Here is a 14,829-nt window from a genome sequence, read left to right as displayed (position 1 = left end):
ATACCAAAAGCAATAGCCAACGTCAGTTTTCTCTTCCGCAACATTTTGTACACACACGTAACATTAGTCACTTTGTCTATCGCAAAAAGACGCTTCCGGCTGCTTTTTGGAACAATACGATGGCAGTTTTTTTTTTTTTAAACTGAAAAAGTGGTCTGCACAACTTCTTGTGTCAGAGAAAGACGCTTAGTCTGAACGTACCCTAAAATGGCATAAAAAATGCTTTGCCGTGGGGCGCCCATACCATATTTGGGTCCGGGTGCCCACGGGGACCCAGGCTTGAGTCTGACCTGGCTAATTTTCCGATCTCACCCCATCTCTCTCTTCCACTCACTTCCTGTCACTCTCTTGCTGTCCTTTCAAAATAAAAGCAAAAAGCCCCAACCAGAGTCATATAAAGGTAGAGTTGCGACAATGGGTGTTCAAAATTCGTTAAGGTCACGTGGTTCATGTAAACTTCAAAAAGTTCCCGGAAGTGATTGACAATAAATTAGAATGCATTAAATAGGCTACTCTTCAATGATAGACAGAGCCACGATTTTGGGTAATTGACAGTCAATAAATGCATTGATATACAATATTTATAACACAGTGTAATTATTGTGTAAACTATGTAGTTATCCTACCATTACAACAATATTAAATTAAATTCCAGACCTTATATCATAGCCTGCTATATAAGGTGACCTTTTTCCCGCCCTTTTACGTATGTATCACTTAAAGGGGCCCTATTATGGTATTATTTACTGTTTATTATTTAATTTGTTGGGTCTAATAGAATTGATTTACAACGTTGAAGCGTCGTCGGCCATATTATTTTTCCTCATACATCTATCAGTATTACAACCCCTATGTGAAACGCCCGGTTGCTGAGAATTTTGAGGCAGTTAGAATCTTGGCGCTGACAGAAACGTCTCGTCAGACATTTGTAAATTAGGCGATTATGGCGTCAGTGCTGCCTTACCAATTTGAACCAGAATCCGACCCCGAAAGCGATAATGGAGCTGATGGAGCCAATGATGACCGCGATGTTAGTCGTAGATTGGACCAAGACGTTTCACTGTGGTAAGTTTTTGTTTATTCTATTATCCACACCTGATTTACGAAATGTATCTCTATAGCCTAGCGTCTAATTTAGCCCGAGGCTAGTAGGCTACTCGTACTAACAAGCTTTATTTGCCTGCCTGACATGGAATATAAGTGAACTGCTTTTGTCTGCCAAAAATAGTTATAACTTATAACATCTTTGTTACTTAGGTGCACTTGTGGGAATTGTGCCACTATGCCCAGTGAAGTGGAGAACGTCTGCTGCAGAGAAATCACAAAGGTAAAACTGATGTAACTTTAGGCTAGGCTACTATACGGTTTGTGGAGAATGATCTAATGTCCTAGCATAACATCCCCTTTAGATGAGTAGCTTAGGCCTACTAGTGAACTAGGCTACACATGTTTATGACATCTCTAGCATAAAGCATCAGCATTACACTTGTAATGGTAAACGAGTGATCTCACCAGTTCATTGTAGTCTCAGCCAGGTGCATACTGTATTATAATCATTGTTATGTAAAAAAAAACGAATCAATGATACATTTTTATAGTTAATATGTAATGGTAAACGAGTAATCTCACCAGTTCACTGTAGTCTCAGCCAGCTGCATACTGTATTAAAAATCATTGTTATGTAAAAAAACTAAATCAGTGATAACATTTTGTTGTAAATAAAAGCCTGACAAGAAAACATGTTGCTTCCTGAATCAATATTGTCCATGCAGTCATGTAGCACTCTGAACAATGATGATGCCAAGGTCACTTGTTACACAGTAGTAGTTCTTGTCTTATTTTCTTTATTAGGTAGTAAGACGAATGAGCCAAGTGCCAGTACCCATAATGTGCATGACAGAACATCCAGGCCTAGAACCTGTGTGTCTAAACCCATACAGTCTGCAAAATATCTACAACATTTACAAATATGATTACGGACCTGTTAGGCACAGAACAGAAGAAGAGTAAGTTACTTTGTCTGTAATAAGCTCTTACTAAACAAAACAAAAGCATTATTCTTATGTAATTTGTATGCATGTAAACATTGATAACAGTGCATAGCTTCCAGAGTATGAACCTTTGAGGTAATATTTGAAGAGTTTGGTTTCAAAACGCTATATCTCCATTTTTACATTAAAAAGTCATGTTATTCAATTGTGTATTTCAGATAATATCAATCAACTTGCTGTTTTGTTGTTTTGATTGAGTAAAGGTAAATCAATTAACAATGCCCAATTACAGTTCTACTGAAATTACTTGCAAAACAAAATGTAAAAAAATAATAATTTATCAAAGTTCTTTAAAATGGTCGATGTAGCATTTTGGAACCAAACTCTTAATTTGAAAACAGTTGAACAGAGAACTCTGTGCCTTGTCCCTTCAGGCAGTTGAGGCATCTTGCCTATCGCAGCTTTGTAAGCTGGTGCTGGGGTTACTTAGGACCTAGTCGTCGGGTCATCATCCCGTCATGTGTGGTGCAACGGATACGGCAGCAGTTCCCGTCTGGTGATTACATAGGCTTCAGACCACCTATTGATTGAAGCGGGAGACGTGACGGGCAACCAGCTCAGCCTTTGGAGTTTTTGGGAATTCTGCTGAGAGGTCTGGAGGGATGGGGATGGTCTTCAATTCCTCTGCAAAAGATGTGGGGTCCTCAAAAACTTCCTGCATGAGCAGCCTCATGAGTTCACGTACATAGTCTGGAAGATATAGCATTCAAATCCAATAAATGTATCCATAACAATCTGTAAACTGGTGTGGCTGTATTTAAAGAAAATCTTTAACAAACTTACTGAAGGTTGGATTTGTTTTCACGGGCTTCACAATGCCTTCCCCCCTCTTCGCCTTTGGAAAAACAACCTTGAAAACAGCCTGTCCTGTAGATGTTGTGGCTTGCTCCCGCATAGCATTTTCATTGTGGTGCATTGCTGCTAGATACAACCTATGGTAACAACACAGCAACATTATTAAATACATAGAATGACTGACAGTCATCTCAATTAGTCACTTTTAAAATAATGACATTGTGTATTACCTGCACAACATTCCCATGAAGGGGAAAACTACATTCTTTGGTGCAAATCGTAGTATCAGGCTGTGAAAGGACTCCAGTGATGAGGTCTGGTGATGGTGGCTGAGTTTCTCTACATCCTTCAGGACTCTCTTGTTGAGCAGTATTTTCTCAGCTTTGTGAAGTGCAACTGATCCTTCAGTAAAATAAGAACACATGGTGAAATATCAACCCCTGCATCACAACAAAAGACTGGAAAAATGTAATACTTGATTTTCTGAGTAAAGATAATTTGGCACATACCAGGTTGTAGCCATTTGCTAGGGTCCCTTGAGACGTGGTCGGGATGCAGACATTTGGGGAAAAGGGGGTCTTCATGAACATGAACATTTTGTAGGTGGTTTAGCAGTGATGTCCACTTTGCCACCTTTTCTGGTCCAGTGCTTGATGACGTGGCACACCAGTAGACATGGTTTTTGATGCTCTGTAGCCACTTCTTCAGAACATCACAGTCTTCATTGTGCGAAGCTTTCTCAAGTTTCTTGGACAAACCTGTTTACCACACACACTAATTATACGATCTGTTAATTGCTAACTTCAAAGTTTAGAATATGAATTAGGAAAACACTTTACCTTTCTCAAAGTGCCAAACGTCATAGAACTGAGTTACGCTGCGTTCCCTCAGAAATTTCTGGATCTGTGGATGACGGTCTGTCACAATGTAATCCACCTTCAATCCATTCGACTCCAGATGATCTAGGCATCTTTTCAGTCCTTCCTTCTCCATATGATAGCTGCCACCTACTTCATTGCTCTGGTAGTGAATGGTCATTACAAACAAAAAACATTAGACAAAATCACACACTTTTAAGATTCAAATTCAAACAAATCCAAAGAGAGAAACATACCTGAACAAGTTGGATGTCCATAATGGTGTTGCTCTCCAGATTCATTAGAGTGTAGCTGCCAAACTTTGCAGAGTGCCCTAAAAAAATGTATTACAGAGTGTGTAAAGCTTTTCAGCACACCATAAAGGGATGTCATTTGATTCAGAATGCAAACTAATAATTTAGTTGCCAGACTATTTCAAATTTCAACAAACCTGGAGAATCGGCCCTCATGTCTCCTCCCACTGCAACCACCCCACCAAGGTGCAATTGATGCTGGAAATGACTCTGCTGATCCATCTTCCACTTGTGAACAATAGCCGGTTCCATGTAATTCCTTGCATGCCTTCTGAAGGTGTCATACTGAAATATCTGGAGTTGCATGGCCTTGCACAGCTTTAAAGAAAAGACAAATAAGAGGCGTTTTAGACCAGTTTAGTTCATCACTAGAAAGATTCACATGTTTGAAATGGTAAAATGCTTACCTTTTCCAGTTGGATGAAGGAGGTCCCTGTAAAGTAGGTAGCCGCCGAAAGTTGTAGGTTGCCGACAGGGGTACTTCCAACCATGGGTTGACTCTCCCACTCTCTGAAGTAACTGCAGTGTGGACATCGCTGAGTGTAAGCCACATAGGTTCCCATCCTTCGTCGTTGGAGATTACAGCCCTTCTTACACACTGGACAGTTTTCAAACAGCTGTTTGAGGCAGCTTTCAAAAACAATATACTTTTCCTCATCATGTGTGGACTGTGTCTCAAACCTAACAGATTAGAAACAAAACATAATATTAGCTTTCAAATATGTTTTCTAGAATAATAGTAATATTAGCTTTCAAATATGTTTTCTAGAATAATAGCAATGTTGTATAGCTGGTAACCATATACTGAAAACAGTAGCCAATACTGCTTTTAGTACAGCCAATACTATACAGTAGCCAATGCTAAAAACTTACGAGATGTCAGATTCCTCTGTAAGTACAGAATCTCCAGGGTTGTAAGTCGAGTCCAGAGGCTCCTTATGAAATTCATTTGAGGAGTCGCTCTCCTCCTCGTCCTCCAACTCAAGCCGTGGTCTCTTGCTAGGTCGACAACTTGGGCCCTTTATTGGTGTAGACGCCAGTGGTGAGTCTATACCAGAAATTATTCCAGTGCCTACACTGAGAAGAGGCAGCTTTGTCTGGATACCTACGAATAATATAGACAAATCTTATTAGAAAATAAAAAAATAATTCAGCTGATGATTTTGTCCTGGGTACTGAAGATATAATACAGAGTAGACCTTGGTTAACAACTACATCACACAATACCTTTGCTTCTCATGTGTGCCGTTTTCAGCGATCCCATGGACAACTGTGTGCCGACTGAAGTCGCCTTCAATGGCGCACTTTGTACTCCCACAGAATGCATTCCCACGGTGGTACTTGTCTGGGTTCCCGCCGAAATAAGCTGAGGAGAGTCGGTCTGACATCCGACGTGCTGGAAGGGGCTATATGGGGCACTGGAGTCCTGTAATTATAACACCAAAATCGGTTACGAAAATAATTTTATACAACCTAACAGTTAACATCTGAAACAAAAACTATAACCATTCAACCAAATAGTACCCCTCACATAGCTGACGTTAATTCATGTTACCGTTTATAATTTGTTTGAGATCCCCCGCGAAAACTAACGTTAACTTATAACGTTAGGCTACAAATAGCACCAGTGAAAAAATAATCAGCCTTGCGTCAAGACTACAGACTGAATTCGCTCTACTTCAACATGGTAGTCTCACTATCAGAGCTAACTGCTACACATTGGTTTAATTATACCACTGAGCTACTGTAATTACACCTTTGCTCAGCTCAGACCACGAACTCAGTCAGCCTCGCTAGCACTAGTTAGCTATCTCCGCTTGCAAGCTTGTAGGGTTAATTACCCCAACTAACGTTAACCTTACACACAACAACTTTTGTTAATATCACAGTAGGTTTACTTACATGTCGAGCGACATCTTCACCCATGGGGCCACACAAAGTTGGAACAGCATCTTCCCTCAGAGCTAGCAGCTTCGCAAATCCTGTGCTGAACAAACGCAGGTTGCTGAAGCAGCCATCCGTGAAGTGACGGGGACACAGAAAAATGGTCGGTAAAGTTGGGGGAATAGAGTTAAAAATAAACTCTAGCCAACAGGTACGTGTAGGCTCTGCCTTTGGCAAAGCATACAAGGGAGACGTCCCTTCACAACGAAGAAAACACCTTCTACCCATTGCTAACCGAAACTTTACTTGCTGAGAAACGCGAAATCGAACTGTTCTAGACTGACTGTGAAATCATCTGATGACGCTGTCCCATTTACTCCCAGCAAAAGTACGAGGTTACGTCACCTCGTACCGGAACTAAAATAAAGCAACGGCTGAAATTCGCATCGAGGCGTTTCTAGGCAGCTCAGTAGTCTGTCTTTGCGATATTCATTTACTCCCCCCTAGTGGTTACTTTTGATATTGTGTCTTTGGCGACCATTTACATACACAAAAAGCTATGTAATCCACGATAGGACAAGGAAAAAACGAAAAAGCATAATAGCACCCCTTTAATATTAATTTCTGCACAAAACCAAGACGGGAGATTCTTTAGAAAACGCAATAAGTGCCATAAGTGTATCTAAATTATCGCTATATTAAAAAATGACCTCGTACAGTGACTCGAAAAGCTGTGAACAGTGTTTTTGAGACTGCCTGTAGCCTACAAAAGCGCATGGAGCTCCAGTGAAATTTTGATTTTGCAACGAGAAACAGTAACACAGCTAGCCTAACATTAACTTGTTTGAGTTTTTTCCCCCGCGTTTCCTCTGGTAGTCACTGATCTGAGCTAATGAGCGAATTACCTGAAGTAGCCTAGCTATCCTCGCGGGAGAATAAAAAAGTTTAAACGTTTTTTAACATCTCCAGTGTAATGGTGGGCATGATAAGTTAACTGTAGCATTACCTATTCAGTAACCCCATGGTAATGCGAGTGATCATAATAAAATATAAAACGTGACATGTAAGTCCTTCGATAAATAACCAGGCTATGAACTCATAAACATGAACAGCATTTTGTCATCGTTGTCATTCACCGTGGTGTGAACAGCATTAAGATGCTAGGCTAAAGAGCTTGAGATTCAGACAGATGAGCACCTGGGAATGGTTGTGCATCGTGTCAGAAAATAGCAATTTGATCAGTGATCATGCACCATCAGCGCAAGCTTGGTTTGAAACTTTCTGGGGATGGGGATTTTACACGATCCTTCATCACTGGGCTAGTGTGCCCTGCTGTGTTAATATGACCGTGCTGATGCTAACAGCTGCAGCTCCAGCTCCCTCAAATCTAGGTTCTCTCAGGTTCTCTCAAATCTAGGTTCTCTGAGTCTGAAAAGTTGGCTAAACAGTCTATACTGCTGTAACCACACTGCTGCTATTATTAATTGTTAACTTCCGGGAACTCTTTGAGTCTTCCATGAGCCGCCATTGTTGGAAAAAAATGGAACATTAGCGTCAATGGAGTTGTCGCAACTCTACCTTTATATGGCTCTGGCCCCAACACTTTGAAAAAAAAAGGCATTGCCCTATTGTTACATCATCAGTATAGAGCTCTGAGGAAGATGTGTGGATCGTGGTGTGAAATAGACCGGAGCCTGAGACTCATAAATGAAATATATCTGTCGTAACAATAAAGAAAAGTGTCATTTCATCCTGTGTCATATTGCATTGTGTACTGTGAGAGTAACTGCATGGGAGGTGTTTCATTACACAGTATCTTGAGTCAAACATGTACTAGAGCAGCTTTTTCAAAGCTTGATTCTATTCTGTGATATCATTGGATTCATTTTGTTTGCTCTTAACATGGTTATGTACTTCCAGATACATGGGATGTGAATTGAAAGTATGGAGGGTACCTTTTTAACGGTGTCAAAAGTCACAGTGATGCTCAATTGACCAATGTTTGTCAAGCGTAATAATAATTACTAAAGTTTGAATATAAATGGCTGCATGCAACCATAATCATATTAAATAATATACTAGTAGTTGTTTTCTCAGCCAGTTATTTCAAATTGTTATTTTATTGCCATTCAATTATGAAATAACTGAGCTCAGTGTGGTTAATGAAATGATATAGTTTAGTTGTGAATGAGTATTTTAGCCTAATGATTTTTTGTGTGATCTGTGAGTGATACTTGTACTCCATTGACATTGCCCTATGTCTTTACTTTAGAGAAGCCTTATATTTTCCCACCAGTGAAGTTAAACATTTAAGCTGTTTTCCACAGCTTTACATAAGCACAAAGCTATTGGATTAAGACTCAAGGAAAATATTACCCAGGGTACCTTTCACCAACCTCTTACATGCAGTTTGTAGACATGACTCTTTTTATAGTCCGCTCGATAGTTGTGCTTTAGTAACAGTACATTGGTGTTTTTCTGATGGACAGGTCAGACAGTGTGATTGATTCTTTACCACCACTGAGGAGGTGATGTTTTCATTACCATTTGATCATGTGTCAGCAAAAAAAATAAAAAAAATATATATACAACTTGGAGGACTGCTGGAGGATGGGCCAAGGATGAACCCCTTAAATTGTGGAGTGGATCCATTTGACTTTATTTAACATAGCAAGATAGGGCATGCTGGCCTTGGCTGGGGTCTGCTCCCTCCTGGAGCCACCCTGGCTTGGAATCAATTCACCACACAGGTATGCCATTCTCCGTTTCTGCTTATAGTGAGTGGAGACAGGCTGAGGGCTTCTTCAGATTTACGGAAGATAGGCCCTAGTGCCCATTTAGCATAATGGCAAGCAGGTACACTGTTCTACTTAAAGGCTGTTGCACTGAATGCAGGGGAAATATCTAGCAGGCAGTATCTTGCCTCTGTGCTGCACACAGCTTATGCTGCTCCTTAACCAGTTGTTCTGCTTAATTTGAAGGCTTAGTGATGGTGCTTTGAAATGCAAAAGAATGCTCTTTCCAATCGGCACGCCTTCATGCAGTGCCTCTCTGGGAAGCACATTACATGGTCTGCATATTTGCACTTGTTTATTTATTTCTTTGTTTAACATTTCTGTGTTTGTTTACAGTTTCAGTCCACACACATACTGCATATATTATGGTTTGATGACACACATTACCGTGGATCACTTGGTTGTCTGTGCCGTGAATGGATGTATTAAGTGATTTAGATAACCTTGTATAGGAACAGACGCTGCTATGCCCATGCATGGTTAATATGAGCAATAACAGAAGCTAGAGCAGCTAGAGTTAGGCCATTCTACTTGTCGGCTGATTCCGAATGGCTTACATGTGTCTAACACCATTATAAGATAACACAATTGGTGAATTGTGTAATATAATGTATAACATAATATCAAAAGACATGGGCTTAATGAGAACAAACCCCTTGTGTGGGATAACATGATGTCTGGCATCTTTGGGCACATACCTAGATTGTCTAGAGAATAAGTAGTGCTACCAGGCAGAACATCTCACTTCTCATCACCTTTCCTATTAGGAAGATAGCTCTTTCTATTTGCCATAGTGACAGACACACACACACACACACACACACACACACACGTGCACTAGGTTTGAGCTATGGAGAAGCTGAAGCTTTCATCAAGCAAACCACTTCACTCAGTCCAGATAATGGCCGCAAAATACATAAATGGGAGAATAGATTCATGAATTAGCCTGGTAGCAGCCGAGATAGAGGGGGGAGGGGGGTGAGAGAGATGGTGAGAGAGAGAACATGAGAGAGAGGGTGAGAGAGAGAACATAAGAGGGAGGGTGAGAGAGAGATGGGGGGGTGAGAGAGAACATGAGAGAGAGGGTGATAGAGAGAGAGGGGGGCAGGTGGTGAGTGAGTGAGAGAGATATAGTGTTTGAGAGAGAGAGAGAGGGTGAGAGCATGATAAATAGAGAGAGGGTTTGGAGGAGTAGTGAGAGAGAGTGTTTGAGAGAGAGAGAATGACAGTGGTGCGACAAGGGGAGATAAGAGTGAGGCAGATGGAATGAGAGATGTGAGAGGATAGGGGGTGCGAAAGAGGAAAAGAGCAATTGAAGGGAAGAGGAGAGAGAGAGAGATGAAGATGATGCCAAAAGAGAGATTAAGTGGCATAGATGCATTCATACACACACACACACACACCACACACATGCATTAAGACAGAGACAGGTATCTAGAAGAGATGGAGAGAGAGGAGAAGAGAGATGAAAGAGAGAAAAGGGTGAGGGGGAGAGAGAGGAGGGGATAAGTGTTTGTTGGCTAGATAACCCACGCTGAAAGACATCCAATAAGATACATGCTGTAAGGTGGACAGGGGGAAAGGGAGGAAGGGTGCAATATCTGCCCTCTGTAAGCTTGTCTTAGTGCAATATCGGCCCTCTGTTAGCTTGTCTTAGTGCAATATCGGCCCTCTGTTAGCTTGTCTTAGTGCAATATCGGCCCTCTGTTAGCTTGTCTTAGTGCAATATCGGCCCTCTGTTAGGTTGTCTTACTGAAATATCTGCCCTCTGCAAGGTTGTCTTACTGAAATATCTGCCCTCTGTTAGCTTGTCTTAGTGCAATATCCACCCTCTGTAAGGTTGTCTTAGTGGCTACTTGTGCAAATGTATGGCGGTGAGGAGTGGTAGGTCAGTCCAGACGAAATCCCCTCAGATAAGTACCAATCAGATGAGCTGGCTTACAGTAAACGTCCAGCCAAACCCTCCTGCACGCTCGTCTCGTGACCCTCACACGCTCGTGTAGTGTTCTCCTCGCACGCTCATCCCACCACAGCTGGCTGGCCAGCAGTCTGACCCGCCTCTGAACCCCTTGCAGTGTTTTTATGTGTGTGTGTGTGTGTGTGTGTGTTGGTGTATTTGTCTGACTTAATCTCACCCCCAGACAGTTAAAGGAAAACTCTGGTCAACAACTGATGGCCTATTCTTGGATGAGCGAGTGTAATCTTTCATTAGGACTGTGAAAAGGTAGCCCCTCCTTTTCCCCAACTGGCCTGACATTCCCCGCGACATTTAAACTGACTAGCCTACCTTCTCCTACCCGATCAAACACGCTTACACGCACTTAGTTTCAAATGTTTGTAATTACACGCGGTGCCCGTCGATTCTGCTCCATAACCCATGGCATTCCGTTAGTCCATACATTGTGCACACAAACATTAACAATACACTGATAGCTCTTACTTTCACTTCCTGGTCCTGCATCACTTTGTTTCCCCAAGGAACACGATCCCCAGGGCAATGGCTATTTTATTCCCTGTTTGGGACAGGGGAAAGTGTTGTTTTGAGTGGGGGAAACTATTGTTGTAATATAAAGTGATTATCTGCACTGTAGTGTAATTATTATTTAATTATACATATATTGAAATGTTATTATTGTATAATATAGACATTATGTTGAATTATGCTCCATGTATGATTGTAATCTATGCATAAGGGATTATTATCATTGTATAGAGGAAATGACCCTGGTATATTGGTATCTACCAATTAGAGGTGATGGATGGCTTTATTTAAAGCGAGGGATTTTTGCTCTCAGGGTGGAGTCTGGAGAGTATCAGCTTGCTGAGAGGTTGGATACAGAGTATTGGTGAATTTGCGAATTGTGCTTGAATTGAGAAACCGGTTGGTTGATTTTTTGTTTATTTTTTGGAAAAGTATTTTTTTGTTGCCATTGTGCCGGAACATGTTTTTTATAGCACTGTAAATAATTCTGCACTTTTCACCACAATCCACGTTTGCTGTTTGCTGTTTGCTGTGTCTTCACCCCATCACCGCCCAACCTCAGTGTGTCCTTGTCGCCACCATCCTGTGTGGACGTGGGTTGCAAGGCCCATTTTTTACAAGGACCAAAACGATGTTACAGTAACTGGTGCAGTTTTGAGTAAGACCTAATACCTATGATAAGGGGGTAATTGCACTCATGCTTTAGTTACAAGCCTGGGTGAGCTAACTCGGAGGATGTGGTAAAACTCCTAATAGAATAGCAGTGTGTTCCCCCCCCCCGACACAGAGCAAAGCCAGAGGCTCTTCTATTAGGAGGTTTACCACTTACTCAGAGTTAAGTTACCCACTAAGCCATGTCCTTGGAGTGCTTGGAATCCCCCTGGATCTGGCAAAAGAACGAGTGTACAAAGCAGAAAGCAAAGAGCCCAATAGTGAGCCACAGTTAATGCATCAGACTCTGGTGTCTTTTGGTCATCGGTGTTCAGCAGGTTGTTTCTGTTTAAACAGCTGGATTGTAGCAGTTGAACACAAACAAACAAACAAACAAGCAAGCGAGCAAGACAAACAAACAAACATGCAACCAGACAAACAGGAAAAAACAGGGTTTTGAGGAGATTACTGGCACCTGCGATAGAACACTGGATTTTGGAGCCATTGGCAGCATTCACTCGGGGGCCATGGTTGGAAAACACTGGTTGATTTGACGTTTATTTATTTATTTGTTGGTTGACGTGTTTATTTATTTATTTTCTAAAATAGCAAAGCAACTCACCAAGTAAACAGCCAGCTCCCCCAAGTCTAGCCCATAGTGGTCTCTTCCTCTGATCTTCACTGTGGTGACAAGACTCCCCCCACCTGCTGGTTTGCTGCCTTTGAGTCAAGAACCCCCCACCCCATCAGCTGCACATCCGGGGCTCCCCACCAAGAGCGTGTTTGTTTTCCTGCCGGAATGCAAGTTTTAATGAAACAAAGATCGTCATTACTACATGCCACAGGCCATGGGACGCCGAGGTTGGAAACAAGTACAGAGAGGAAGAAAAAGAGAAAATTTAGTGGCCAAAGCTACCAAATGATCCTGTGTGTGTGTGTGCGTGTGTGTGCGCGTGTTTGTGTGTGTGCGTGTTTGTGTGTGTGTGTGTGTCCGTGTGTGTTAAGGCAGCTATATCCAGAGAGGACACAAGTGTAGAAGAAGAGAAAGATTCTCACCAAGGTTAATCATTAGCAGAGGGTGCAGATCCATAACAAAGACATAACAAAGCTTAGAGACCATGGAAAGGCTGAAGTCAACTCTGAAAGGCTAGTGCATTTGTCTTGAAGGGTATAAATTGACTCTGTAGTGTGTACGTTTGCGTGAGTGTGTGTGTGGGTGTGTGCATGTGAGTGTGTGTGTGTGTGTGTGTGTGTGTGTGTGTGTGTGTGTGTGTGTGTATCTGTGCGTGTGTGTGTGTGTGTGTGTGTGTGAGAGAGAAAGTGTGTGTGTGTGTGTGTGTGTGTGTTTATCTTTTTCTCTGTTTTTCTTTATGAAAAATTCTCAAAGCCGCCAGCCTAAGGCAAGGTCAGCCGTCTGCAAGTTGAAAGCAGTAGCTCTGCCAAGGCTGTGACTCCTGTGCCCTTTGTCTGTTGGAGTGTGTGGACTGCAGGTCCCACTAACAGTCTGCTGATCTGCAGTGCAATTGATGTGTCAGTGGAAAGACAGATTGGATCCATACTGGCCTTCTAATAATTCACAGTTTGTTTTTTTGTCTTTTGTTTTTTTTTTTTTTTTTTTTTGTCTTGATTCTTTTTTTGGCTGCCTTGTTTTCTTTTATTTAATCTGATGATTGATCTGCTATTGCTGTTGTTGTTGTTATACAGTGCACCTGTTTTGCATCTATCACCTTGACATATATAGACTCAAGAAACAAACACACAAAAAACATTTAAAACTGGTTCATCTCTCCCTGTCTTTACTCCCCTTCCCTCAATCTCTCTCTCTCTATTATTTTCAAATTCAAATTCAAAAGGTGCTTTATTGGCATGACAGAAAAAGGTGAGCAGTCATAGAGAAGAATGCATAAAACAAGATATTTAGATGTATATAAACATTTATAGATCCAAACTTACTTTAGCATACTTCCTAAAATAACCATATACTGTATATTACCACCACGTAATAGAGAAGAAGAAAAAAAATCCTCTCCCTCTCTAAACACTCTCTTTCCCTGTATATTAATATTCACTCTCTCTCCCTCTTTACACACTCTCTTTCCCTCGTTCACTCTCTCTCTCCCACCTCTCAGCCTGCCAGTCATGAGGTTCATTGACTTCGCTGAGGACTTCAGCAGACGGTCCATAATGTGAAATCCTGTCACACTTTTAACCACATTCTGCTTTGTGGAATCGCTAGAGTGAACTCCAATTAGGCCTCGCCGTCCTCGGAGAGAGCTTTGCCTTTTTATCTCCCTCTGTGTGTGTGTGTGTGTGTGTGTGTGTGTGTGTGTGTTTTCCAAGGGCTGACTTGCTTTGATTGGCTCAGTGGAGGCCTATTGAGGCCTATATGGCACGGGACGCAGTGTGAGGCTATTGTGTGGTGTCCCACGCAGCCACTCAGGTGGGAAGAGCAGCACAGACAGGACAAGATGTGGGTGTTATTAAAAGGTGTTATTTCATCAATGCATTTCACACCCAATGGCACAAGCAGAAATCATGTGCACAGGCTAAAAAAAAAAACACACACACACACACACACACACACACACACATTACACGCGCACACACATACTGTACAGTACACACACACTCACACACACACACACACGCACAGACACACACACACACACACACACACACACACAGACATACACACACACACACACACAGACCTACATTACACACTCTTCCGTTTACACACCCACAGGACACATTTAATGTCTCCTCCAGCCTCCCTGCTGGCGGGGTGTGTATTGACCCGCCCAGTAATGGAGAGGTCTAGAGCCAGAGCCACGCTCATGCCGCCGGCCTGCCGCCCAGGCCCCAGCGCTCGCATCCCGCTCGCTCACTCCACATCGCAATATTAAAGTCAAGCTGGGATCATTATCCCAGAGCCTAGTGCCACCTGTGTGGCCTGGCCTGGGTTTCGCTACGGCTCCTCAGAGGGAACAAACTGATCCG

The 14,829-nt window shown here is 42.1% G+C and overlaps 1 protein-coding gene across 1 annotated transcript; it reads right to left on the bottom strand.

Annotated features, from left to right (window-relative positions):
- Positions 1 to 719: 719 nt before the first annotated feature.
- On the bottom strand, positions 720 to 6,510 carry LOC143121401 (uncharacterized). The gene is made up of 11 exons (XM_076281761.1): positions 5,920 to 6,510; positions 5,245 to 5,443; positions 4,891 to 5,122; positions 4,425 to 4,698; positions 4,155 to 4,335; positions 3,961 to 4,037; positions 3,686 to 3,866; positions 3,356 to 3,604; positions 3,077 to 3,248; positions 2,835 to 2,983; positions 720 to 2,741 (listed from the first exon to the last, which is right to left on the bottom strand). Exons 1-11 carry the CDS (start codon positions 6,187 to 6,189, stop codon positions 2,572 to 2,574), a joined length of 2,154 nt encoding a protein of 717 aa, XP_076137876.1. The 5' UTR covers positions 6,190 to 6,510; the 3' UTR covers positions 720 to 2,571.
- Positions 6,511 to 14,829: the final 8,319 nt, after the last annotated feature.

The sequence above is a fragment of the Alosa pseudoharengus genome, unplaced genomic scaffold (assembly GCF_046254945.1).
Source record: "Alosa pseudoharengus isolate Yale_2024_CS ecotype anadromous, Long Island Sound unplaced genomic scaffold, YU_APseudo_1.1 YU_APseudo_1.1_scf_13, whole genome shotgun sequence".
NCBI classification, from domain to species: domain Eukaryota; kingdom Metazoa; phylum Chordata; class Actinopteri; order Clupeiformes; family Clupeidae; genus Alosa; species Alosa pseudoharengus.
Note: the sequence above shows the minus strand (reverse complement) of the source record. Positions and strands in the feature narration are given on the sequence as shown.

Coding starts and splice junctions, on each gene's coding strand:
- LOC143121401 (XM_076281761.1), bottom strand. CDS start 6,189: ATGGGTAGAAGGTGTTTTCTTCGTTGTGAAGGGACGTCTCCCTTGTAT. Junction 4,038..4,154: donor CATGAGGGCCGATTCTCCAG/GTTTGTTGAAAT, acceptor ACATTTTTTTAG/GGCACTCTGCAAAGTTTGGC. Junction 3,605..3,685: donor CGTTTGGCACTTTGAGAAAG/GTAAAGTGTTTT, acceptor TGTGGTAAACAG/GTTTGTCCAAGAAACTTGAG.